Genomic DNA, 23,053 nt, shown 5'->3' with positions numbered 1-23,053 from the left:
GATCTGACATCCCACCTTTGTATCGAACCTATCCCCGCATTGTTATCCTTGTATATGCACTTCTTACCGATGACTCTACAAGCGGGATCGGGCGAGAGATCTCGGCTCCATCAACCTGGATCCCGTTATCAGTGTAGAAGCGGACTTCCCCACGATACCATCCAACATACTAGTAAGTTGACAACCGAATGAGCTTAAAAGTCAATTGAGAATGACTTATAGTAAGAACCTGTCTCCTATAAATCAATTCGATCCGTGCTTCAATGACACCACAGATCTCACAAACTTCACAATGATGCCTCTGATGCCACGAGTGGCCGCCTGGCTAGTCTTTGTATTTTTCGCTCTCAGTTATGCCAGACTTGCTTCCTCTAGACCAAGTCCTAAGTCGAGCTCAGCATGGATGAGAAAGAGTCGTCAAAGGGGGAGATATCATTACCCTATGAAGCGCTAATCTAGTGGAGCCTCGTGTACTGTGCCAACTGCGCAGCTGACCACTGCACCTAAATCCAATGTTTGGAGTGGGCTTACAGACACAGAGGCTGCTTCTGTAGATTCTTGGCTATTTGGTCAGAAATCACTGAACCTGACTGTATCCAAGAAAGCAGGAGAGTGGGACAACTCAATTGTACGTTTTATGGAAGCAAATCTTAAAGCCTTCTAGAACCACTACTGACCTTTAAAGCTGCTCATTGAACTTATGCTACCGAACAAGACCGGAGTGCTTGAATACCTTGATAAAGAAGGAAACGCGCCAGTACGATATGCTCACGTTGTCCTTGATGTCCGGGCCACCACCGAGCCATACTACGAAGATATCTTGGTCGGGCCGTTACCAGTGAAGAACGGCACCACTACCTACCAGCCTCTGACTTATCCTTACACAAGGAAAACAGGAGGTCGAGTTCGAAACCTTGACGCTGACGCTGATGATACACTGTACAAATACTGGATACACAAAATTAGTGGTTCTATCTTGGACATCACTCTAGACCTTTGGAATGGCTCTGCTCTTGGTTTTGGAAACGATACCCTTGACATATGGGGACAGGATCCACTCTGGCAAGACGATGGAATCATTCGCTGGGACCAATTCTGGATGCTTCCGACAGATGAATTTGATTCTTTCACACTCCTTCCGCTTGGATTATACTTTTCCTCCAATATCACCGGGCGAAATCCCAGCAAGTGGTCTTTTGAAGGATGGCTATATAACAACGTCTACTATTCCACAACCGAAGAGTTTAGGGCTGCATATTACTCTCCTGGATTCGAAAAACTAAAACCAAATATTCAAGGGCCTTGGGCAAACACAGATCAGCAAGACACTGCGCCGCCACTAGACACTTCCTATCCACCAATTTCCGTCACTCCAGGGGGCTCACGGTATGCTGTGGACAAGGAACAAAAATATGTCAAATGGATGGATTTCGAATTCTACATTGCTTTCACGAGAGATACCGGCATGCGCATCTACGACATCAAATACAAGGGAGAGCGAATCATATACGAACTAGGCCTCGAAGAGGCACTAGCACACTATGCGGGCAATGACCCTATCCAATCCGGTACTTCTTATTTGGATTCATTCTATGGGTTCGGTCCTTTTTCTTTCGAACTTGTCGCAGGCTACGATTGCCCATCATACGCCACCTACTTGGACAGCTCCTTCTACACCGTGGAAACAACACACATTCACATCAATAGTATTTGCATGTTTGAGCAAGATGCTGGCTACCCTATCCAACGCCACAGCACATCAACTTACGTAAGCGTAACGAAGAATATCTTCTTCACAATAAGGAACATTTCTACGGTGGGGAATTACGACTACATGTTCTCTTATTCATTTTACATGGATGGCAGCATTCATGTGGAGGTGCGCGCATCGGGTTACATCCAATCCGCTTACTGGGCTCACAACGGAGACTATGGCTACCAAATCCACGATGCCCTGTCCGGGAGCATGCACGATCATGTCCTCAACTACAAAGTCGACTTTGATGTTCTGGGTACAGCAAACACAATGACAACCACAACTATGGTTCCTGTTTCCGAGTCGTATCCATGGTCGAAAGGCAAAGCGCGTAACACGATGAAACTTCAGCGTAACCAAATCAAAACTGAGGACGAATCCAAGCTGTTGTGGGGAGACAACGGAGCTACGCAATTTACAGTCGTCAACCTCGATAAGCCTAATGCTTTTGGCGAACATAAAGGTTTCCGTGTGCTCCCATCACGGGGAACGGCTCACCTTACAGTCAAGGATAGCAGCAATCTTGCTAATGCAGCAAATTGGGCAACACATGACCTTTTTGTGACAAGACGAAAAGATACCGAGCCGCGAGCTGCACACCCTTACAATTCTCAGGACGTAAACAATCCCGTTGTGGATTTCAATGAGTTCTTCGACGGAGAATCCCTTGTACAGGAGGATATAGTTGTCTGGTTCAATCTTGGAATGCACCATATTCCTCATACAGGTATGTTCCTACATCGAAGCAATCAACTCAACTCAACTCAAGTACATGTACTAACTCTCTTACAGGCGATTTGCCAAATACTGTCTTCACGACTGCGCACTCTGGCCTGCAAATCATGCCCCTAAATTACCTTTCTGGAGATCCCAGCCGTGAAACGGTGAACATGGTGCGCATCGATTACAAAAACGGCAGTGTCAGCGCAGTTGATACCTTTGGCCAAGCCCAAATGACGTGCAATGCTGATATTGCAACGTTCGAACCGGACCTATATTCCTATAAAGGCGATGTGGTGATCAGGAAATTTCCCTATGATCCAAACAATCCGTATTATGAGACGGACGATGGGTGAGAAGGAAGAAACTCCTGGTCTTTGATATCAAGGTCACTTAGATACACTAGTCAAATAATACTTACCTATATGCAAAGCTCCCTTCACATCCCGTAGCCAACGACAAAAAGTAAAGTCTGAAAGAGGAAACGAGCACAGCCAAAGTATGACACGCTTATAAAGTCAGTACTAATCCATACCGAATTGCCAATAAGTATGCGAGTAGAACAAAAACGGATATCACTTTTCGTAGTGTTCATGCCTTTTTGGTTTCTTATACTGAAAAAAACGTGACCGAATATCGGCTAAGCCCTACGCTAACCAAATGAGGCAGTTTATTGACCAGGAGGGCTTTCCCAAGGTGCTGATATAATAGACACATAAAGATGGAGCTATTACTCGAGAAGCTTATGCGCCGGTTATACAATACACTGACAGGGCGAGCACATCATCACTAGGTACTAAACCTAAAATGGAATGCGTAGGGATCTTCTGGTAAACATTCCGTTCGCAGTCGACCGCTCGGTCAACTTGGAGAGCCGAGGCCGACAGACACTAGTTACTAAAACAACTTAACCCCACTTATTAGCTGATATAAATACTCTTGCTATTCATTCTTGTAGACACCGGTCGAGGAATCGAGCTTTCATCAACATATTCAAGTATGGATGCAACAAACGTATATGAGGCAGAAAGGACCGTCCTCATCGCTGGTGCTGGTATGTTTTAGCTCACCGAATGACCCCTGAAATAGTACAGGAGATTGACAACTACTAGGAGTGACTGGTTTAACACTTGCACAGGGATTGAAAATGGTTAGTGCTGTCTTTTAATACCACATGTCCACAAAACTACAAAACGTATTATTCACTTTCTGGTCTCCAGCTAAACTTGTAGAACACACATATCTTCGATGCTATAGATACCAAAACGCGCACTCTAACAGCTATTTCAGATTGGTATCAACACCATCGTCTTAGAGAGACATCCCAACATCTCCGGATCTCGAGACTGGAACATGGGGCTACACTGGGGTGCACCACGCCTACAATAGCTGCTACCGGCCGAGATATGGGTGCAAATACAGTCGGTACACGTAGACCCGCACCAGCCCGTGCGAGAGAAAGACGAAATCCAGATCCTCAATGGCAAGACGGGAGAAAAGATCTACGGCATCCCTGTCGAGCGGTTCTACCGGGCACGCCGCGAGAAATACCGCAGCTTGCTGGCGCATGGACTGGATGTTCGCTTCGGCAAAAGTCTTGAGAGCTTCCGAGAGGAGAATGACAGGGTGGTTGCGAGGTTTGAGGATGGCACAGAAGTGACTGGCAGGTACCTAGCGACCAATACCCCAAAATAGGTAAGTTCTTCCTCGCTGACAGGATCACAGAATGCTCGTGGGTGCCGACGGGGCGCGGTCGAAGCTTCGCAGGCTCCTTCTCGGGCCTGGGCCTGGCTCGGTCAACCGTCTTCCATTTGCAGCCAACTTTGTGCAAGCCCGCTACACAGCCGCGCAAATGAAGCAGCTGCTCGCCGTGCATCCAATATACCTGGGAGCTATTCACCCGGACGGCCGATTCGGCTTCTTCGGCATGCACGATGTGCGCAACCCGGCAGACCCTGCGAGCTGGACCATCCTTTTCTATATCTCGTGGCCAGCCACACCGGAAGAGTTGGTCGAGATGGCAGACTGGACGAACGCACAGCACCTCGCCAAACTTAAGAGTCTGGCGAGCGGGTGGTGCGATCCGTGGAAGAGTGCGGCCGAGTGGTTGCCGGATGAGCAACCGATCTGGCACATGGGGCTCACAGATTGGGATCCTGGCATGGAGGGCCACCAGTGGGATAGCCGTGGCGGAAAGGTTACGTTGACAGGAGACGCGGCGCATCCGATGACTTATCAGCGCGGACAAGGGCTCAATCATTGTGTCACTGATGTCTGGGAGCTGGTGCAAGCGGTCAAGTCTTTCATGACAGCAGAAAAGACGCAAGTGGAGGCTATAGATGCATTTGAAGACGAGATGGTAAACAGAGCGGGCGAAGAAGTTCGCGTCTGTACCGTGAATAGTGCCATGCTGCATGACTGGGCCAAGTTTTCCGAAAGCATGCTCTTGAAGATTGGACTGAAGCAGCGATGATACACCTAGGTACCGCCTAGTTCACCTATACGAAAATGAATGGAATCTACAACACGTAGCGTGCTCGTGCAGGGTTGATGCTTTCAATGTCACCTCCACGATTGTCTCTCCGTTGGTGGTACCCGGTCTGTCTCCGGATCCACCTACCTAAATCGGTACTAGGTACCTACCTAGGTAGGTAGGTAGGTACCTACAGGGTGCATGGAATGGAATTGATGGAAATATGATTGGCCTTGACTTGAGAGAAGAAGCATGAAGGAAGGAAAGGAATAAAAGGGAGAAGAGGAAAAGAGGGGGGGTTTATACTCTTGGCAGCATTTTGGAAGAGAGCCTGAGGAAAGGGCGAGCAGGCTGGTCACTTCCTCTTTGTCGCGCCGTAATTTCCTCTGAGGAAGGAACTCATGCACGCGGGCATCCACCCGTCCACCTGGGTTCCACTGAGTACGCCTTTTCCTCAACCATTGAAGTTCATTCCCGCTCTTCCCCAGCCGAACTTTGCCTTCTCCTCCAAACCTAGCCGTTCATATTCTCGCTTCCTCTCTTCTTCCCGTTGCTGCTTCTCCACCAATCTTTCTGCCGCCAGCGCCGGATCTTCGTCATCTTTGTTACTGGTTCTTATTTTTGATTTAATATCTTGGTACGCAGCTCCGAGTTTGGATTTCGATTTCGAAAAGCCAGAGTAGGGTTGTGATGGTGGCCTAGGTAAGGTTGGAGGTGTAAGACATGGAAATGTACGTAGTGTTAACCATAGGTAGAGAGAAAACTCACCCTTTTGCTGCACCCTCAGAGCTGGACACAAAATCGCCCTCCTCGTATTGTGGCAGTGTGGACACAGATTCAAAAGACTTGCGAGCGCCGGCTTGCTTTTTGTCTGCTTCCTTGGCATTTGAGAACGAGGGTTCACGAGTAGGTTTGGAGCTCATGCTTGGCAAATTGGAGAGAATTATGGCACCTTTACTGGATTGTTTGATTGAAAAAATGCGCTGTTTGAAGGCGTGGTCGTCCTTCAGGAATTCTAAGCAACTTCCTTAAGAGAATCTTGCAGCCTAGACACAGATCAGCGAGTGCAGCACGCAATGGTACTACCTAGGTACGTACCTGCCGCCCAATTGGGCATTTGCATATAATCCTAGTCGACTTGTTGTACGAAGAGATCCATCACAAATTACAAAGTCGACTTTAGGCTCCAGCATTACTACCTACCTACCTACCTACCTCTACCTAGTCTGCCCCCTGGTACCTATTCGACATTGCAGGGCGCGCCAAGACTGCAAGGCAGCCATATCTCAACATGTGGGCGGCAACAAGCCCCAGTACCAATGTTATTCGGTTGGACTCCACCTACTTGATGCCTAATGGTCTTTGTCTCTTTTTAGTATCGTGGCGCGAGGCTCGCGCTTATCTATTCCGAATTGAGGTGTTTTGATACAATTAAGAATACGGAGGCCCGGCCAGTTCAAGTTTTTCGCCTTCCTTTTTGGGACAGACCTGATACAGGGGTGTTACCATAGTAACGGCCTGCACAAGTAGGCCTTGATTAGGGCCTAGTGCCCTGTTTTTAAGCTGTCTAGGCCTGGAAAGGGCCTAAAAAGACGCTGACGCACTGTAAATCAGAGGCCTGTTGCTGAGGCAGCGTACCCTGTATCTACCCATTCCCAAAAAAGAAGGCGAAAAACTTGAACTGGCCGGGCCTCCGTACAAGCAATTCCTATGGAATAACGTCCGTCGCCGCAAACCGAGATCCACCGTCTAGCGAGATAGGGGAAGATACAAGCAGTCCCTACCTACAGAGTACTCTTTGTCTAGCTCACAGCCTGAGTCCCAGGTGTGGGTGGAAAGGTCTTAGAGCACACAGACTCTATATATCTTAACTGCCCGGGTCTCTTCTTCTACTCTGTACCTCCAAGTATCACCATCTCGCTTCACGGTGACGGACGTTACCTACCTCAGAAGATGCACTGATGAAAGTAGAATTAGGTGGAGAATCAGACTGAGTGAGAAATGGTAAGATGAGAGGAGATTCATAACCTAAATCCATAAAAGAAACTGTACTGGACTCGCCTAGAACGACTAAACGTACAACCTAACAGTGGTATATTATCCTACTTACCCCAATTTTCCCCGTCAAGCCCATCTATCTACACGGGCTCACGCACCCCAACCAGCAAGGATATCCCTCCCCTCTATCCCTCATTTCCCTCTCCAGACCCGAAAGTAATACAGATAATCAAAGAACCCATAAAGCAGAATACGCCAGTTTTTGTTTGTTTGACATCACATCTCCCGCCTTTATAACGTGTGCCCTCTTGAGTTTCGTGATGGTAGCTTACAACAACTTGTTTCCGACGAATTCGCTCCATTTGCGAACCTCGGTCGGGATGCCCTCCTTGCGAGGAAGCTTCTCGCTAACGCACTGAGCGAACAGGAGCGCGGTCTGTGATAACAGTTAGCCATCATTCACCTACCAATCAGAAGGTGGAAGACCTACCTTAGGCTCCATGAAGAGCGGAACACCGAAGTCGACCGCGTTGCGGCGCATGACGTAGTCCTCATCGACGAGGCTGCTCGCCCGCTGCTTAGCAAGGTTGAAGACGCCGCGGATATCATACTTCTCGAAGACCTCGCGCAGAGCACGCTTGTCCTCCTTGGGGAATTCAATGACCTCGACCTTGACGGAGTTGTCCTTGCTGGCCTTCTCGAGGTGGTTCTTGACCTCCTTGTTGGCCGCGTACAGCTTGTAACCCAAGGGGTTCATGTAATCAACAATGGCAGCAAGCTCACTCTTGGTGACATCACCACCGAACAGCAGACCCTCACCGGGCTCGGGAACGCGGAAGTTCATCATAGACTGCACCGAGGTCCAGTAGGCCTCAACCAAATCCTTACCGAAGCAGGCCATCTCACCAGTCGAGGACATCTCGACGCCAAGGTAGGGATCAGCACCGGCAAGACGAGTCCACGAGAACTGAGGAACCTTGGTGGCGACGTAGTCACGCTTCTTAGCCATGAGGTCAACAGGCTCGGGAACCTCCTTATCAAGAAGAGCTTTGGTGGCAACATCAATGAAGTTGGTACCGAGGACCTTGCTGACGAAGGGGAAAGAACGGGAAGCACGAAGGTTGCACTCAATGACCTTCAGAGCAGGCTCACCGCCGGCGGGGTCCTCAGCCTTAATGATTTGCATGTTGAAGGGACCAGTGATGTTCCAAGCCTTGGCAACCTTATCGGCGATCTCCTTGCAACGCTGGAGGGTAGACTCGTCCTGGTTGACAGGAGGAAGGACAAGAGTAGCATCACCAGAGTGGACACCGGCATTCTCGACGTGTTCTGAGACGGCGTGGACGAGGACCTTGCCGTTAGATGCAACAGCGTCAACGTCAATCTCCTGAGCGCCCTCGATGTACTGGGTGATAACGACGGGGTGATCGGGAGAAACGCTGCTGGCAGCAAGCAGCTTCTCTTCGAGCTGCTCCTCGCTGTGGATGACAGTCATGGCGGCACCAGAGAGGACATATGAGGGACGAACAAGGACAGGATATCCAACACTCGTAGCAAACTTCTTAGCATCCTCGTAGGAGCTCAGCTCCTTCCAAGCCGGCTGGTCAACACCAATGGAGTCAAGGATTTGAGAGAACTTGTGCCTGTCCTCGGCCTTGTCAATGTCGAGCGGGTCGGTACCAAGAACCTTAGCCTTGCCGGTCTCCTGGAGCTTGAGAGCAATGTTCTGAGCCAGCTGGCCACCGACAGAGACAACAACGCCAGAAGCAGTCTCGAGCTCGTAGATATCCATGACACGCTCGTAGCTGAGCTCTTCGAAGTAGAGCTTGTCGGCAACGTCGAAGTCAGTGGAGTAGGTCTCGGGGTTGTAGTTGATCATGACGGTCTTCTTGCCGAGCCTGTTCAGGGCCTGAGTAGCCATGACCGCAGACCAGTCAAACTCGACGGAAGAGCCGATACGGTAAACACCGCTGCCAAGAACGACAACACCGTGATCATTGAACTCAACATCGTGGGAAGAAGCATTGTAAGTGGTGTAGAGGTAGTTGGTGTCAGCAGGGAACTCGGCAGCCAGGGTGTCGATCCTCTTAACAAAGGGAGTGACACCAAAGCCCTTTCTGCGGGCACGGACCTCGTCCTCGGTGCTGTTGACAGCGAGCGCAATCTGCTTGTCAGAGAAACCCAGCTTCTTGGCCTTGGAGACAATCTCCTTCTTCAAGCCGAAAAGACTGCCAATCTCCTTGAGCTCGTTCTGGCAGTCAACAATGTTCTTGAGCTTGTACAAAAACCACTTGTCAATCTTGCTAAGCTCGTGGATCCTGTCGACGGTGTAGCCCTCGTGGAACATGGCCTGACCGACAGCGAGCCACCTCCTGTCGGTGGGGTTTGCCAGCGCGTCGTCAAGGTTGTCAAACTTGTCACCCTGGAAGCCCAGGAACTTGGGGTCGACCTGGCGACAGGCCTTTTGGAACGATTCCTCAAAAGTACGGCCAATGGCCATGACCTCACCAACCGACTTCATGGAAGAGCCGATGTCACGCTTGACGTTTTGGAACTTGCTCAAGTCCCAACGAGGCATCTTGGTGACAATGTAGTCCAGAGAGGGTTCGAAGTTGGCAGTGGTAGTCTTGGTAACAGCGTTGGGAAGCTCCGGAAGAGTGTGGCCCAGACCAATCTTAGCAGCGGTGTAGGCAAGTGGGTAACCAGTAGCCTTGGAAGCAAGGGCAGAAGAACGAGACAGACGGGCATTGACCTCAATGACCCTGTAGTCAAGGCCATCAGGCTGCAGAGCGTACTGAACGTTGCATTCACCCACGACACCTAAGTGACGGACAATCTTGATAGAAGCAGACCGGAGCATGTGGTACTCCTCGTCACTGAAAGTCTGAGACGGGGAGACGACAATACTGTCACCAGTGTGAACACCGAGCGGGTCGAAGTTCTCCATGTTGCAGACAGTGATGCAGTTGTCGCTAGCATCGCGGACGACCTCATACTCGGCCTCCTTCCAGCCCTTGAGAGACTTCTCAACCAGAATTTGCGGGGACAGAGTCAACGACCTGGCAGCCAAGTTCCTCAACTCCTCCGGGTTGTTGGCAAAGCCAGAACCAAGACCACCCAGAGCGTACGCAGCACGCACAATGATGGGGTATCCGACCTTGTCAGCAGCCTCCAGAGCCTGGTCGATGGTCTCGACAGCAGTCGACTCGGCAATGGGAATGTTGATCTCACCGAGAGCCTTAGCGAAAAGGTCACGGTCCTCAGAAGTCTCCAAGGTCTTGACGCTGGTTCCCAGAACCTTGACGCCGTAACGCTCAAAAATGCCCATCTTGTTCATCTTAACACCCAGGTTCAGGGCGGTTTGGCCGCCGAAGCTGAGGAAGATACCGTCAGGCCTCTCCTTCTCGATAACGTATTGGACATATTCCGGAGTAACAGGGAGGTAGTAAACCTCGTCCGCAAGCACGTGAGACGTTTGAATGGTCGCAATGTTGGGGTTGATGAGAACCGATTTCACGCCGGCCTCCTTCAAGGCCTTGAGCGCTTGAGAGCCTAATGGAGATTGTTAGCTTCAGAAGCTTTGCACGAGCAGCGACCCAGCATCATACTCGATTCTGGGGAGTAATTGGAGGCCCAACTGGTTTTTGCGTCCTAACATCTGCTGTCGCATGGGTGAAGATATGAAGGAAATGACTTACCCGAGTAATCGAATTCACCGGCCTGTCCAATGCTGAGGCCACCAGAACCAATGACCAGTACCTTGGACACATTCACCAGATCCCTTCCGCCAGCAATCGCGCCCGAGTTGAGGTAGGCCTGCGCATTGGGAGCTTCGGTGCTCTCGTTACGGGAGGCCTGGACACGGGTGAAAGTGCGCAGCTGCTGGTACGAAGACCGGGGGGTCTGGCCTTTCCTCAGCGACAGCAGAGGGGAGGCAGCGGCCTGAGTGAAGGTGCGCGAGGAAATGGGCGAAGCACCCGCGCGACATTGGCGAAGGAGGTTCGGCGTGCGGCGCGCCAGCCGCCCACAGAGAGCCATTGGAGCTGGTTGGATGGAGAGGACGTGAGGCCAATTGAGCCTCGTCAACCCTCGGCTAGGAGCTCTTAAGGAAGAATTGGAGGCCGGAGCCAGGCAAGTGTGACTGGATGTTGTTGAGGATGTTCGCGCAGTTGTATGAGTCGAAAAAACGATAAGGTCCTAGCTTTACTGTAGGACGATAAGCCGGCCCCGGTCACTACCTTCCCGCTGACCTCTCAGCGAATGACGAATTTAATTTTGAGCACTGGCCGGAGGGTGTTACGCAAACACTTGAGCATTCAATGAGTAATCCTGGCTGTCTACTGACTCGCTGGTGCTCTAACTACTGTGCTCTCTCGTGGGGAAATTTTCGTGCTCTTCATTTTCTGCTCCGATGCTCGGCATCCAAGGAAAAGGAAGCGCTGAGGATCATCCATCGGGCACCGGGCATGCGGCAATCAAAGTCCGAACATCATCGTAGCATCCACCGCAACGAGTCCCCACCCGCCGTCGGGCACTGCTACCGCCGATAGCCGTCCCAACTTGTTGACACACGCAATAGTATGTAGTATTCCTACCTACGCTCGCCATCGTTTCAATACCATGGCTCTATACATACATCGTCCTGGCATTGCTCGACTCTAGGGTATCTCTCCGACAAACACCATTGTTATCGTGCTCCTCATGACTGCTCATGCGCTCTTGACCCGTTTCTTTGTCGCGCACGGCTTCTTCGCTTGATTCGTCTTCTGTTCCTCCAGGGCCTTCATCCTCGTCTTAAACTCTCTCGGAGTCTCCAATGGCTGCTGCTTCTTCTTCTTCTCGCCGATCAGTCGCGACAACAAGCCAGGCTCCTTCCACATCCCCACGCCGCTGTGTTTTGCATGTGCCTCCGCAGCGCGGTACTCTTTTTCCAGTCCGCCGAACTCTGAGCCTGCCTTGGCCTCATATACAGTCGCCAAACCCTGCTTTAACATTTCTAGCCCAACATCGCGACGAAAAATCCAGTGCCGTACATAGACGGAGGCAACAACGCGGTCGTATTGGTCGCGACGGTGAATGTAGGCGCGCACGCGCCGGTTGAGGATCATCGATTTGAGCCATTTCATGGCCTCTTCGCCGTAGGGTTGCGCGGGGCGGCCAAAATGTGCGAGTTCGGGCGCGTCGACTCCGGCAATGCGAATATGAATCTGGATAGGCGTTGTCAGTCTCGCATTAAAGACAAACTGTCCGCAGCGACCGAAGCGTACCGTCCTTGCATTCAATTCCTCCCTCGTAGTAGGAACCCTCCTCCCAGGAAACCATCCCCAACCCGACAGTCTGCCTCCGGGCGTATGGAATATCCTGAAGTTGTCTGCATCCCCCACGCTCGTGACATGTCCGAACAGACTCTTCTGTCTAAACAGCGAAGGTTTGATGTGGTCGACGCTCGGTATGCGCCGTAGGTGCGCTTTGTAGAAACGAATGAAGAACAGCGTCGTCGCGGTAAGCAGGACCGAGGGGATTACGTTGCGCGGCTCCTTAAAGTGCTGCCAGTCGATGGCGTTGATGTTGTAGTTCCATCTTCCAGTGGCTTTCTTTGCTTCATCGTCCGAGGAGGACCAGGGCCAGCGCATCGTTGCGCAGGCGTGGTGGTAAGAGTATTGACAAGCGCGGTGGTCGACGACGGCCGAGCGATCAACGTAGCAACGTGGCAGGGGGCATCTTACTCGTAGCCACACGCGATATGGACGGAGAAGGTCCGCATGCAGACTAACCGCTATTCCCAAGTACCTTCGAGTGTGTCCATGGTCGCGTGAATTTCGCCTACCTAACAATGGGTATATTGTATTATTTGTTTCAACAACTGTTGTAGACATTTATTTCTAAATATTGTCGCACCCCTGCGATCCGGCCACGATTAACCTGATAGGACCCTGAGATAGCCGAGTGCGGCGATCACGTAGGACGCATTGGCACGATTGGGTGCCAATCAATTGCTTCGACGCCGAAAGCTTGTCACAAATTTTGGATTCGAAAATCCGGTCTTATTTCTAGGTAAAGATCTCCAGTTTGCTCCTGCTTCACCTTCTCCACCGTCCGGTGGCCTCTGCTTCAGACCAATCAACGCCCACTGCCACGACCATGCCTTATATTGCCCGAGGCTGCGGAGCGTGGACGCCCCCGGATGATAGGAGCAAATTTGAATTGGCTGTCGGTGTGGTGGTTTGATTTCCAGTCGCCATAACGAGTCCGGCCTTCCTATCTTAGAAGTTGACCTTAAACGTGCGTCCACTGGCCGTCTTCCTCTCCTTGGGCTCCTCAGTCTCGGGTCTAGCACGACGAAGGACTGCTTGGAGTCAGTGATCATGCTCGCAACCAAAACTATCGGGAAGTGGGCCATACCCTGGAGGAAGTCCGCAGTGCGTCTCCTCATTCTCGAGTGGATGTAAGCCTGTATGGGAATCAATAACTGTCCTTCTGGCTGACAAGTAGACGACAAACCTTCGAGGCCTTGATGTGGTAGTGGAAGTAGTCACGGAAAGTCTGGATGTGCGAGATGACCTCATAGCGGCGCTGCAGGGTCAGGTGCCTTGGGAAGAGAACTGTAACAATCAGCAAATGATGGGAGCAGAGAATATAGATTGCGCCACAGTACCGAATGTGATATAGCCGACATCGCCAGCCCCCGAGTTGGCAATGCCAGGAACACTCTGAAGCTCCAAGGGCGGGTCATTCCTGAAGAGCACCTGCGGCGCATTCTGGATTGCCCGCCTACGCGCATCAACAAACTCCTGAAGGAAGACCTTTCCGAAGATGCGATCCGTCTCATCCTTAAACACCGTACTGAAAATGACCGTAACTCTGTCGTGGCCGGCCTTGATGTAGATGGACTCCTCGTCACGGTAATTAATCGCGCGAACCTCGCCGCCCTCACGGACACCTTGCGGGGCAGTTTCGGAGGTGTATTTGGAAGCTTCTTCCGAAAGCGCAGCAAACTCATCAAAGGCCTGTTCAAAGGGCGCAGCCAACACATTACGCTTCAGCAGCGAGACCTTGCGGACTATTTCGTCCCGAGCCTCTGTTGTTCAGTCAGCCCCCGCCCCCGCATTCCACAGCGATGGGAAAGAGAGATAAACCTTGCTCCGCTGGCAGATTCTCAAGGTCGACTTGCACGGAGAAGTCGTAGCCCGCCTCGGGTGCGACAATGAAGGGGCCGTATTCGCGCTCCAACACCTCCTGAGCTCCGTACTTGACAAGATCGGGGAAGCATTTGATAGATATCGAAATGAGAATCTTGGTCTTGGCCTCGGGGGTGGAGATGTGGAAGGTGACGCCGTCGAAGTCGGAGGCTATTTGGTCGATGGAGGCCGGAGGAGCTCTAGGTATTATTAGCTACTGGCCAGCTGTGCCCGATGGTGTCATGGGGGGGGGGGGGTTCGGTGGTGCATTGAGAGGGGCAGGCGTACCCAGACAGCCTGTCGTTCAGCAACGACTCGATCAACACGTTCTGGTAGTCCAGGAGCAGCATGGTGGGTGGTTTCGGCGGGGATCTGGTGTTGCAGATGGGATTGCAGGATGATGTCGAGCCAGGCAGTCGTCAACAGGGCGGCGGCGGTCGGCGTCGGCGGACGTGCCAAGCAATGTGGGGAACAAGGGCTGGCGATCTCCGCGACTCTGAACTTTTTTCGAGACGCGCCGCAGCTGTCTCGCCTTAAGCTCGAAAAATGGTCAAATCATACGTGTGAGTACCCGAAAGCCGGCGCAGTGCAGTCGCATAACTCTGACACGCTCTACCAGGAAATATGAGCACTCCCAGACCTTTGGTGTCGTGAACTCGGCATCTTCGAACGTTGTATGGACACCCGATGCCGCCAGCCGCACCACCGGCGCCGGCCACGCCTATGTCGGTGCGAACGAGGAGGTTCTTTGTTGGGACGTCAAGAAGGGCGACCTGCTCAGCAGATGGCACGACAAGGCCTGTACCGCTGAAGTCACGACCATTGCGCAGAGCAAGACGGATCCCGATGTTTTCGCCGTTGGACACGGAGACGGAAGCATCAGAGTCTGGGATTCTCGGATATCTTCCCTGATTATCAGCTTCAACGGCCACAAGTCCGCGATCACGACTCTCACCTTCGACGATTCTGGAGTCCGCCTTGCCAGTGGTTCGCGAGATACGGACATTATCGTATGGGACTTGGTGGCAGAAGTTGGCCTGTTCAAGCTTAGAGGCCACAAGGACCAGATCACCGGTCTTAAATTCATTGCACTGTCCAATGAGGCTGAGGCAGAAGACGATGAAACCACGGTACTCTCCGTGGGAGAGGACGCGCCGGTCTTCCTCCTTTCGACTAGCAAGGACTCACTCATTAAAATCTGGGATGTCAATTCGCAGCACTGCATAGAGACTCACGTAGCGCAGGCCAATGGAGAATGCTGGGCATTAGGCATGTCGCCAGACGGCAGCGGGTGTATCACCGCGGGCAACGATGGCGAGATCAAGGTTTGGGCTATCGATCAAAAGGGTCTCCGTACGATGTCTCGACAAGTTGGCGACACAGTGGAAGTGCAGTTCTTGCAAGACAGGGGCACGTTTTACCGACAAGGCAAGGACAGGACGATAGGCATCGCTTTCCATCCCAAGCAAGATTACGTTGCGATACACGGCTCGGAAAAGGCAGTAGAGATCTGGCGGATACGACCAGAGGAAGAGGTGCAAAAGAGTCTGGCAAGGAAGCGTAGGAGGAGGAGAGAGAAAGCCGCAACGAAAGCCGATGATGTGGACATGGTCGATGGCGAAGACGAGAACATGGAGGCAACCATTTCCGACATTTTCGTATCCTATGTCATTGTCCGCACCGGAGGCAAAGTTCGGTCCATTGACTGGACGGCTAGCAAGTCCAAGTCTCTACAGCTGCTGGTCTCAACGACAAACAACCTGCTCGAGGACTACAGCGTTCCTAGCAAGGCGGCGACGAAAAAAGCCACCAAGGAAGAAACGCCGGAATACACTCGTACCTACTCCGTGGATCTACCAGGACATCGTGCGGATGTACGTTCGCTGGCCCTTAGCTCCGATGACCGGATGTTGGCTTCGGCATCTAGTGGAAGCTTGAAAATCTGGAACGTCAGGACGCGGACCTGCTTGCGTACATTGGAGTGCGGTTATGCGCTCTGCTGTTCATTCTTGCCAGGAGATAAGATCGTTGTCGTTGGCACCAAGAGCGGCGAACTCGAACTTTTCGACATCGCTTCATCACAGCTCATTGACACGGTTCAGGCACATGAGGGAGCGATATGGACGTTGGATGCTCATCCAGACGGGCGGTCAGTTGTAACCGGAAGTGCTGACAAGACAGCGAAATTTTGGAACTTCGAGATCGTGCAAGAAGAAATTCCAGGCACTAAGCGTACGACTCCTCGGCTCAAGCTCATCCACTCCCGGACGTTGAAGGTCAACGACGACATCCTCAGTTTATGTTTCTCTTCCGATTCCCGCCTGCTCGCCGTTGCAACTCTTGACAATACCGTCAAGGTTTTCTTTGTGGACTCTCTCAAGCTCTTCCTTAATCTTTACGGCCACAAGCTCCCTGTCCTCAACATGTCTATATCCGCCGATAGCAAGCTCATTGCTACCTGCAGTGCAGACAAGAATGTACGTCTTTGGGGTCTTGATTTCGGCGACTGCCACAAGTCCTTTTTTGCGCACAGCGACAGCATTATGCAGGTGTCTTTCATCCCGCATCCGATTTCAAAAGAAGACAACCATTTCTTCTTCAGTGCGTCCAAAGATCGCACCATCAAGACCTGGGACGGCGACAAGTTTGAACAGATCCAGAAACTCGAGGGTCATCACGGCGAGATTTGGGCTATGGCTGTCAGTCAGACAGGCGACTTCTTCGTTACTGCTTCACACGATAAGAGCATTCGGGTGTGGAACCAGAGCGACGAGCCCATCTTCCTCGAGGAAGAGCGCGAGCGCGAACTTGAAGAATTGTACGAATCGACACTTGCTACATCATTGGATGCAGACGCCGAGGGCGCAGACGGTGAGAAGAACGAGGTGGGAGAAGCGACAAAGCAGACCATCACGACGCTCACGGCAGGAGAACGCATCGTCGAGGCCCTGGAGCTTGGCCTGGCGGACTTGGAGGTGGTGAACGCATGGAAATTGCACAGAGCGGCGAACCCTGAGGCCAAGATGGCGCCACCGCAGCGCGAGCCGCTGTTCATGGCGTTGGGCAACATCAGCGCAGAGCGGCACGTCCTGAACACGATAGCCAAGATCCCAGCGGCGCAGCTGCACGATGCGTTGTTGGTGCTGCCCTTCAGCACGGTGCCGGGTCTGTTCACATTCATCAGCATCTGGGTACGACGCCAATGGAATGTGCCGCTGGTGTGCCGAGTGCTGTTCTTTATGCTGCGCACGCATCAGCGCCAGATTGTCGCCAGCCGCGAGCTGAAGACGACACTCGAGAGAATGCGTGAGGAACTCAGGACCACGCTCGGCGGCCAGAAGGACATGATGGGCTTCAATGCCGCGGCGCTCAAGTTTGTGGGTGCCCGGGCGCAGAGTAGCGGCGCTGCGAGGCTGGAGGATGTCGAGGAGGCGCTGGACGGCGCGGCGGGCAGTAAGGGGAAGAAGAAGAGAGCGTTTGTGGATGTGGCGTAGATGGTGTTCGAAAAAGTCGGGTTGGATGGGATAGACGGTGTTGTATATCGGTTGGGAATTTCGCAGTCGGGGAGTGTTGAAAGAGTGAATTCATGTATTAGTTGCATCAGTTCGGCGCGTCAGAAGAGGAATGCGATATATGGTTGTATAGTCAAGTTCTTGGTAAACAGGGTTGACAGGCGAGTGGATATAAGCCAGCACTTCGATTCATCAGCCCATGTTGCGCCTCGTCCGGCCATCCAAACGCCTCCGACGCGCGGCAACGCCACAGCACGATTTCCAAACCTTATATTCAGCCCAAAAGGCAGCAGCCAGCGGCATTCCCCGCAGTGCAGAGCAGTCGGGGACGCACTGATGCCAGCGTCCTCAATTGAGGCCGCGGCGACCTTCTCTGATCGATACGTCCGTACGTAGACCACGCAGGCGGGTGGTGCCGTGCTTGCCGCGCGCGCGCCGCCCCTCCCCCACCACGACGAAGGCCGTTTGTTTCAACGGCCGCTCCCGCCGCGGGCGGACGCCAGTGCTACACAGTGGCCTGATCACTTCTCACACGCTCTTTCCTGTTGCTCGTCAAGTCCATACACGCTCCGTCTCGCCAATCGCTCCCCCCCTCTCCGGTCCCCGCATTCCGCTTAGCTAGCCGCCCGAAGAGGTGGATCAGTCGTTGTTGGTCCCCGCCGGTACGGACGAGTGCGCGCGCCCCGCCAACACTGCCTCCATGCCACCCCCGTGTCAATCTGTGGCGACGGCGGCGGAGTGAGGGACGGGAGACGGGGACGGCGTGATTGATGGACGAGCGGGAGCGAGCGCGGGCGGGCGCGGGTAAACTCTCGAGGTAAGGGTTCGTCGATTGATCGGACGGCGCAGTGGATTCACCCGTGGATGTGCAAAGGGAGAGAGGGAGGCGGGGCGGAAGGGGGCATTGGGTGGGTTTGGGTGTGGGGTGTGTGTGGTGGCACTCACTCGCTCGAGCAGGCGTAAACTGTGGCACACCCATCGATCCTTCGAGCGCGGCGATGGTAGGTGGTGCTGATGAATGACGATCCATGTGCGGGAGATGTGCGATGGGGGACGACTATCATCATGATCTATTGGGGAAGGAAGCAGCGCCGCTCTGCACGGCTGATCAACAAACCCTTCCCGCATTTCTTTTCTCTTGCGACTGTTTTATTTTTGTTTTTTGTGAGCTCTTTTTTACTTTTTTATTTTTATTCATTTTTATTTTATTTTTTTCGCGGGTTGCTGTAGATCCATGCCTTGTAGCGTAGGCCGTCGTGCATCGCGATGTCTCGCAGACGCGTTCTAGACCCGTTGATAGACACGACCGACCTTGCAGCGGACTGGGTTGCGGCATTCCAGCCCGCCGGTTAAGCTGTCAGAGCTCTGTTTCTGAGCCAAAATCAACGTCCGTTCCCGCCTGCCTGGGGCTCTTGTTGGTGGTTCTGGAAGACGCAGGGAACAATGGGTTGATGGGCGGTTGGTGGTCGGCCGCCGCCACAGTGGCTTGAAGGGGGGGGGGGGTGTGTGGTTGATCTGCGACCGTATGGATGGTTGCATATATATACAGACGATGGGAAAGTGAGACACGGTGACGATGGGGCTTTTAGAATTTTTTTTGTCTTTCTTTTTTTTACTGCAGCTACTGTGGTGTTTCTTCTTTACTTGGACCCAGGTGGCGGGCAGTCCACATTCCTTACTATTACCTACCTATGCGCCGAACGAAGGAGCAGTAGCAGCAGCAGCGACCACAACAGGAGGAGGGGGGAGGGCGACAGCGACGACGACGGCGGCGGGCAGCATTCGGGGCAGGCAGCTCAGCCCCTTCCAGCGCGCGGACGAGTTCAGTAATCGGAGAGGCGGATACGGCATTCACATAACGACCAATTTCCCCTGACCCGTTCTCAAAGCGGACGAGCAGAGGGACGCGGGTGGCCATGGCCGGGAAGCTCTCCGCATTCTCCGAGTTGTGAGCTGGTTGAAGCCAGCGCACAGCCAACAGCGGGGAAAAGGGAGCCACTGGAGCTCACATGGCCCCCCGGACCGATTCGCCGCACGGTGACTTGCCTTTTCTCTTTTGGCAGCTAATGGACGCAGCAAATGCGATAATGGCCCTGAGTCGCGTGCATGACTCTTCCCAAGTCGGCGTGTGTGGGGGCTTGGGATTGCCCTTTCCGCCCGGCAAGCCTCTGCAAAGACAGGCCAAACGCGCTAAAGCGAAATTTGGGCGTTTTGCTAAAGCGCCACCCGAAGCTCCCTGAGGTGACAGGGTTTACGCGTCCCATCGAGCCAAGCATTGCTAGCGCTGAGAGATGGTGTAGCAGCATTGGGCTATTGGGCCAGGGTTTGCCCGTCTGTCACGCGGACGGATGGGACAGAGCACCAGAGAGAGCTGACCGGCGTGGCGGATACCTTTTGGCACATCCGGCACGGCCCAGGGCGCCGTCGAGAGATAGCCGAGAAGGTGTGCTTAGGAGGGAGGGGGGGTGTGAGGGAAGCTAGTAGCAGCGGCGGCGGGGTGCAGCAGCCAGCAGCAGCCAACACCAGCAAAAAGCTCAAGCTCAAAAAGCACAAGCACACAAGCACACAAGCACACAAGCACCGCCAGGAAAAAGGCGTCCGACCGTTTGACCCACCGGCAGCCGGTTGACCTGCCTGCGGATGGCGGTCGCTGACTCGCTAGGCCCAATCACGCCAGGGCCGCGCGAATTTGCGCTGCATGACTCGGGGAGGGGTGGGCAAGACCGTTTTGAGCCGCGCGCGCAGAAAGAGCCTACCTACAGCAGGAACCCTAGGTAGTTAGGGTACTACTAAGCATGGATACCATATGATTGGGAAAGCAATGCCAATGCCAGCAGGGAAGGAGCAACGGGCGGCGAGGGACCAGCTGGAATCACGACCAGGACCACGACTGCCACGACCAACAACCACGATCACGGACGACAACCATACAACCATACACGATACACTGGCTCCTAGCAACCCGCGGTGGTGGTTATTAGTCGAGAGAGCTCTAATACTACGTCATGGTGCTGCAGGCAGTGGCGTCATCGCGCAGGGCCGGGAGAGCAGCAGCCGACACATGACGAAGCTTCTTCGGCGCTACTTTTTTCTGATGAGGCGTTGCGCGGCCAGCAGCGATCAAACGGCGGCATCGGCCATGACGGAGATTTATTGCGCGCGCGCTGGTTGCGGCGGCGCTAGGCCCCAAGCATCTGACAGGCCCCACAGCCAATTCACCCTCTGCGTCGGCCTTTGTCTCCCCCACACAAAGCCTCTCAGCCCCAATCCCTGCCGCCCTTTGCAGCAGGGTCCCCGCAGCGCGCCGACTCTCTCCCCCTGCCACTATGTCATCGCCCAAGCCCTCTCCAACCACATATCATCTCCAAACGGCCCGCACTGTCGACCCCCTCTCTCCCCCGATCTGCACTCTTCTTGCCTCGCGTGCGCGTACAATCAAACCCGCCCCAGGCTACTCGTTGTTAAGTACTCGATCATCTCGACGCCTACTTCGCATCATTGCTCCCTTTGTCCCTCGAAACCCCAATCCCCTTCGCAAAACCTTAACGCGATCGGCCCGTCCATCACTTGCCTTCAGAAAGACCCGCTGATCCCGCGTATCTTTTGTCGCAAGTGATCGTCTTCCTCCACGTTTCGCGAACCCTACTGGAGCCGTGTTTCAGCCTGCTACACAGCGCCAAACACTTCCTTCTTAGCCGCCCACCCGCCCACCACTCTGCTTTCACCTCATCATCTCTGGACCCTTACTTCCAACCCTCTCTCAAACCATGGCTATGGCAGTCGACAACCGGCAACAGCCTCAGGTCAGCGGCCTGGGCTTTGATTCGACCATGCGCTTCGCTCCTCACTTCACCAACCCTTGGGCCTCGGCGCCTGCCCCCGCGCCCCAGCTCTACGCCACCACCCTTGGCTCCAACACCACCGCCCTCGTCTCGACGGCACACCAGCAGCCCGCCCGCCCCACTGCCGTCTCCATGCCGTACGCGACCATCCCCGTCAGCGCGCCCACGTCATTAGGAGCAGGTATTGCACTCTCACAAGGAATCTACGAGCCCACAAACTCACTAGCCATGTCGCAAGATCTCTTGGGCTCCTCGAGGCCTTACGGAACCGCCTACGCCACGTCCGCTTCCCCTACCACCCCTTCGTACGCGCCCACCTCTGCGCCCCAGTACTCCATGGACTACAGCAACCGGACTCCCTCCTACCCCTACCAGCAGGACATGGCCGCCCGCCGCTCTTCGCATCCGTCAGTACCCTCCACTACTTTCCTGGGCGCCTCCATCGACGCTTCCAGGCATCGCCAGAGCTCACTGGCTGACCCAAACAACAGGATGAACTCTGAACAGGCTCAACGCAGCAGCTTCAGCGATGCTCTGGACGCCAGCCGCGGCATGGTCGCCATGAGCCAGGACATCACCCCCAGGAACATCTACGGCAACCAGAACCCGCGCAGCTCGACCGACTCGTACGGCTTCCCCGCCACCCACTCGGCGCACTCGTCCATCTCCTCGGCCAGCACCTACCCCTCCTACTACAACGGCTCCGTCGGCGACTCATCCGTCACCGACTACAGCTCTGCCTCCGAGTCGGTGGGCGACATGTCCTCGCGCACCCTCCCCCGGCCGTCGGCCCTCGTCGGTACCAACCTGCCCCCTGCGCCCCAGTCCATGATGGGCCAGTTCAGCAGCAAGGTCTCGTCGAGCTCGCAGAAGAAGCACAAGTGCAAGGTGTGCGACAAGCGCTTCACGCGTCCGAGCTCCCTCCAGACCCACATGTATAGCCACACGGGCGAAAAGCGTGAGTCATGCCCGCGACCCCGTGCACAATCAACTTGCAACTAACGCACAACGTAGCATTCGCTTGTGAGGTCGAGGGATGCGGCCGTCACTTTTCCGTCGTTTCGAATCTGAGGCGACACAGGAAGGTCCACAAGGGCGAGCGCGACCAGCCCTCGCCTGACGACATGTGAGCGGGCGTCGGCCTACCTTCGTTCCTACCATTTTTTCCATTTGTCTATTGCGCGGCTGTCTTGGTCCATTTTCCTCTTTTGAGATATCCCGCTTCCGCGTCGTGTTTGCGGTTCCTTCTCTCCCCCGGCTGGTTTGTTTGATCGCATTCCCGGAGAGACTACTTCATCTTCTAGACGGTCGCTACATATACCCCCAAATGGTGTTTCGGCTCGGGTATCATGATTCATGACCTATCTCTAATTTAATCCCACGACCGGGGTTGCACTTGGGAGACAAGGTCGGCGTTCAGGGGAAGCGTTGTTAGATGGGCGTTGGTGTTTTTCTTGGTGGTGGGTTACTGCAGCGTCTGAGATTTTTTTTTTTTTTTTTGGTTGCGCGCTCTCGTATTTGCACCACTACTACCCCCGCTGTATTAATATCTCTGTATGGCTCTTCCTTTATTC

The 23,053-nt window shown here is 53.7% G+C and overlaps 7 protein-coding genes across 7 annotated transcripts; 4 read left to right on the top strand and 3 right to left on the bottom strand.

Moving 5' to 3' along the window:
- Positions 1-292: 292 nt before the first annotated feature.
- K452DRAFT_323862 (uncharacterized protein) lies at positions 293-2,832 on the top strand (the record flags this gene model as incomplete). The annotated part of the gene is made up of 4 exons (XM_033544666.1): positions 293-416; positions 465-628; positions 686-2,483; positions 2,549-2,832. The coding sequence occupies 4 exons, from the start codon at positions 293-295 to the stop codon at positions 2,830-2,832; spliced, it is 2,370 nt and encodes a 789-aa protein (XP_033402481.1).
- A 643-nt stretch (positions 2,833-3,475) lies between these two features.
- K452DRAFT_294312 (uncharacterized protein) lies at positions 3,476-4,949 on the top strand (the record flags this gene model as incomplete). Its single annotated transcript, XM_033541684.1, has 4 exons — positions 3,476-3,530; positions 3,589-3,626; positions 3,866-4,143; positions 4,202-4,949. 4 exons carry the CDS (start codon positions 3,476-3,478, stop codon positions 4,947-4,949), a joined length of 1,119 nt encoding a protein of 372 aa, XP_033402480.1.
- A 76-nt stretch (positions 4,950-5,025) lies between these two features.
- Positions 5,026-5,937, bottom strand: K452DRAFT_355220 (uncharacterized protein). The gene is made up of 2 exons (XM_033545947.1): positions 5,718-5,937; positions 5,026-5,647 (listed from the first exon to the last, which is right to left on the bottom strand). Exons 1-2 carry the CDS (start codon positions 5,870-5,872, stop codon positions 5,404-5,406), a joined length of 399 nt encoding a protein of 132 aa, XP_033402479.1. The 5' UTR covers positions 5,873-5,937; the 3' UTR covers positions 5,026-5,403.
- A 991-nt stretch (positions 5,938-6,928) lies between these two features.
- On the bottom strand, positions 6,929-11,107 carry K452DRAFT_262871 (uncharacterized protein). The gene is made up of 3 exons (XM_033538624.1): positions 10,646-11,107; positions 7,438-10,499; positions 6,929-7,383 (listed from the first exon to the last, which is right to left on the bottom strand). Exons 1-3 carry the CDS (start codon positions 10,983-10,985, stop codon positions 7,276-7,278), a joined length of 3,510 nt encoding a protein of 1,169 aa, XP_033402478.1. The 5' UTR covers positions 10,986-11,107; the 3' UTR covers positions 6,929-7,275.
- A 405-nt stretch (positions 11,108-11,512) lies between these two features.
- On the bottom strand, positions 11,513-14,528 carry K452DRAFT_262865 (uncharacterized protein). Its single transcript, XM_033538623.1, has 9 exons — positions 14,414-14,528; positions 14,084-14,325; positions 13,603-14,025; positions 13,449-13,549; positions 13,350-13,398; positions 13,223-13,296; positions 12,924-12,943; positions 12,215-12,668; positions 11,513-12,154 (listed from the first exon to the last, which is right to left on the bottom strand). Exons 1-9 carry the CDS (start codon positions 14,473-14,475, stop codon positions 11,657-11,659), a joined length of 1,923 nt encoding a protein of 640 aa, XP_033402477.1. The 5' UTR covers positions 14,476-14,528; the 3' UTR covers positions 11,513-11,656.
- Positions 14,529-14,671: 143 nt separating this feature from the next.
- On the top strand, positions 14,672-17,619 carry K452DRAFT_323857 (uncharacterized protein; the record flags this gene model as incomplete). Its single annotated transcript, XM_033544665.1, has 2 exons — positions 14,672-14,688; positions 14,745-17,619. The coding sequence occupies 2 exons, from the start codon at positions 14,672-14,674 to the stop codon at positions 17,617-17,619; spliced, it is 2,892 nt and encodes a 963-aa protein (XP_033402476.1).
- A 3,668-nt stretch (positions 17,620-21,287) lies between these two features.
- K452DRAFT_241841 (uncharacterized protein) lies at positions 21,288-22,979 on the top strand. The gene is made up of 3 exons (XM_033537837.1): positions 21,288-21,660; positions 21,718-22,437; positions 22,494-22,979. The coding sequence occupies exons 1-3, from the start codon at positions 21,405-21,407 to the stop codon at positions 22,607-22,609; spliced, it is 1,092 nt and encodes a 363-aa protein (XP_033402475.1). The 5' UTR covers positions 21,288-21,404; the 3' UTR covers positions 22,610-22,979.
- The last annotated feature ends 74 nt before the right edge of the window (positions 22,980-23,053 follow it).

The sequence above is a fragment of the Aplosporella prunicola genome (assembly GCF_010093885.1).
Source record: "Aplosporella prunicola CBS 121167 unplaced genomic scaffold K452scaffold_2, whole genome shotgun sequence".
Taxonomy (NCBI): domain Eukaryota; kingdom Fungi; phylum Ascomycota; class Dothideomycetes; order Botryosphaeriales; family Aplosporellaceae; genus Aplosporella; species Aplosporella prunicola.
Note: the sequence above shows the minus strand (reverse complement) of the source record. Positions and strands in the feature narration are given on the sequence as shown.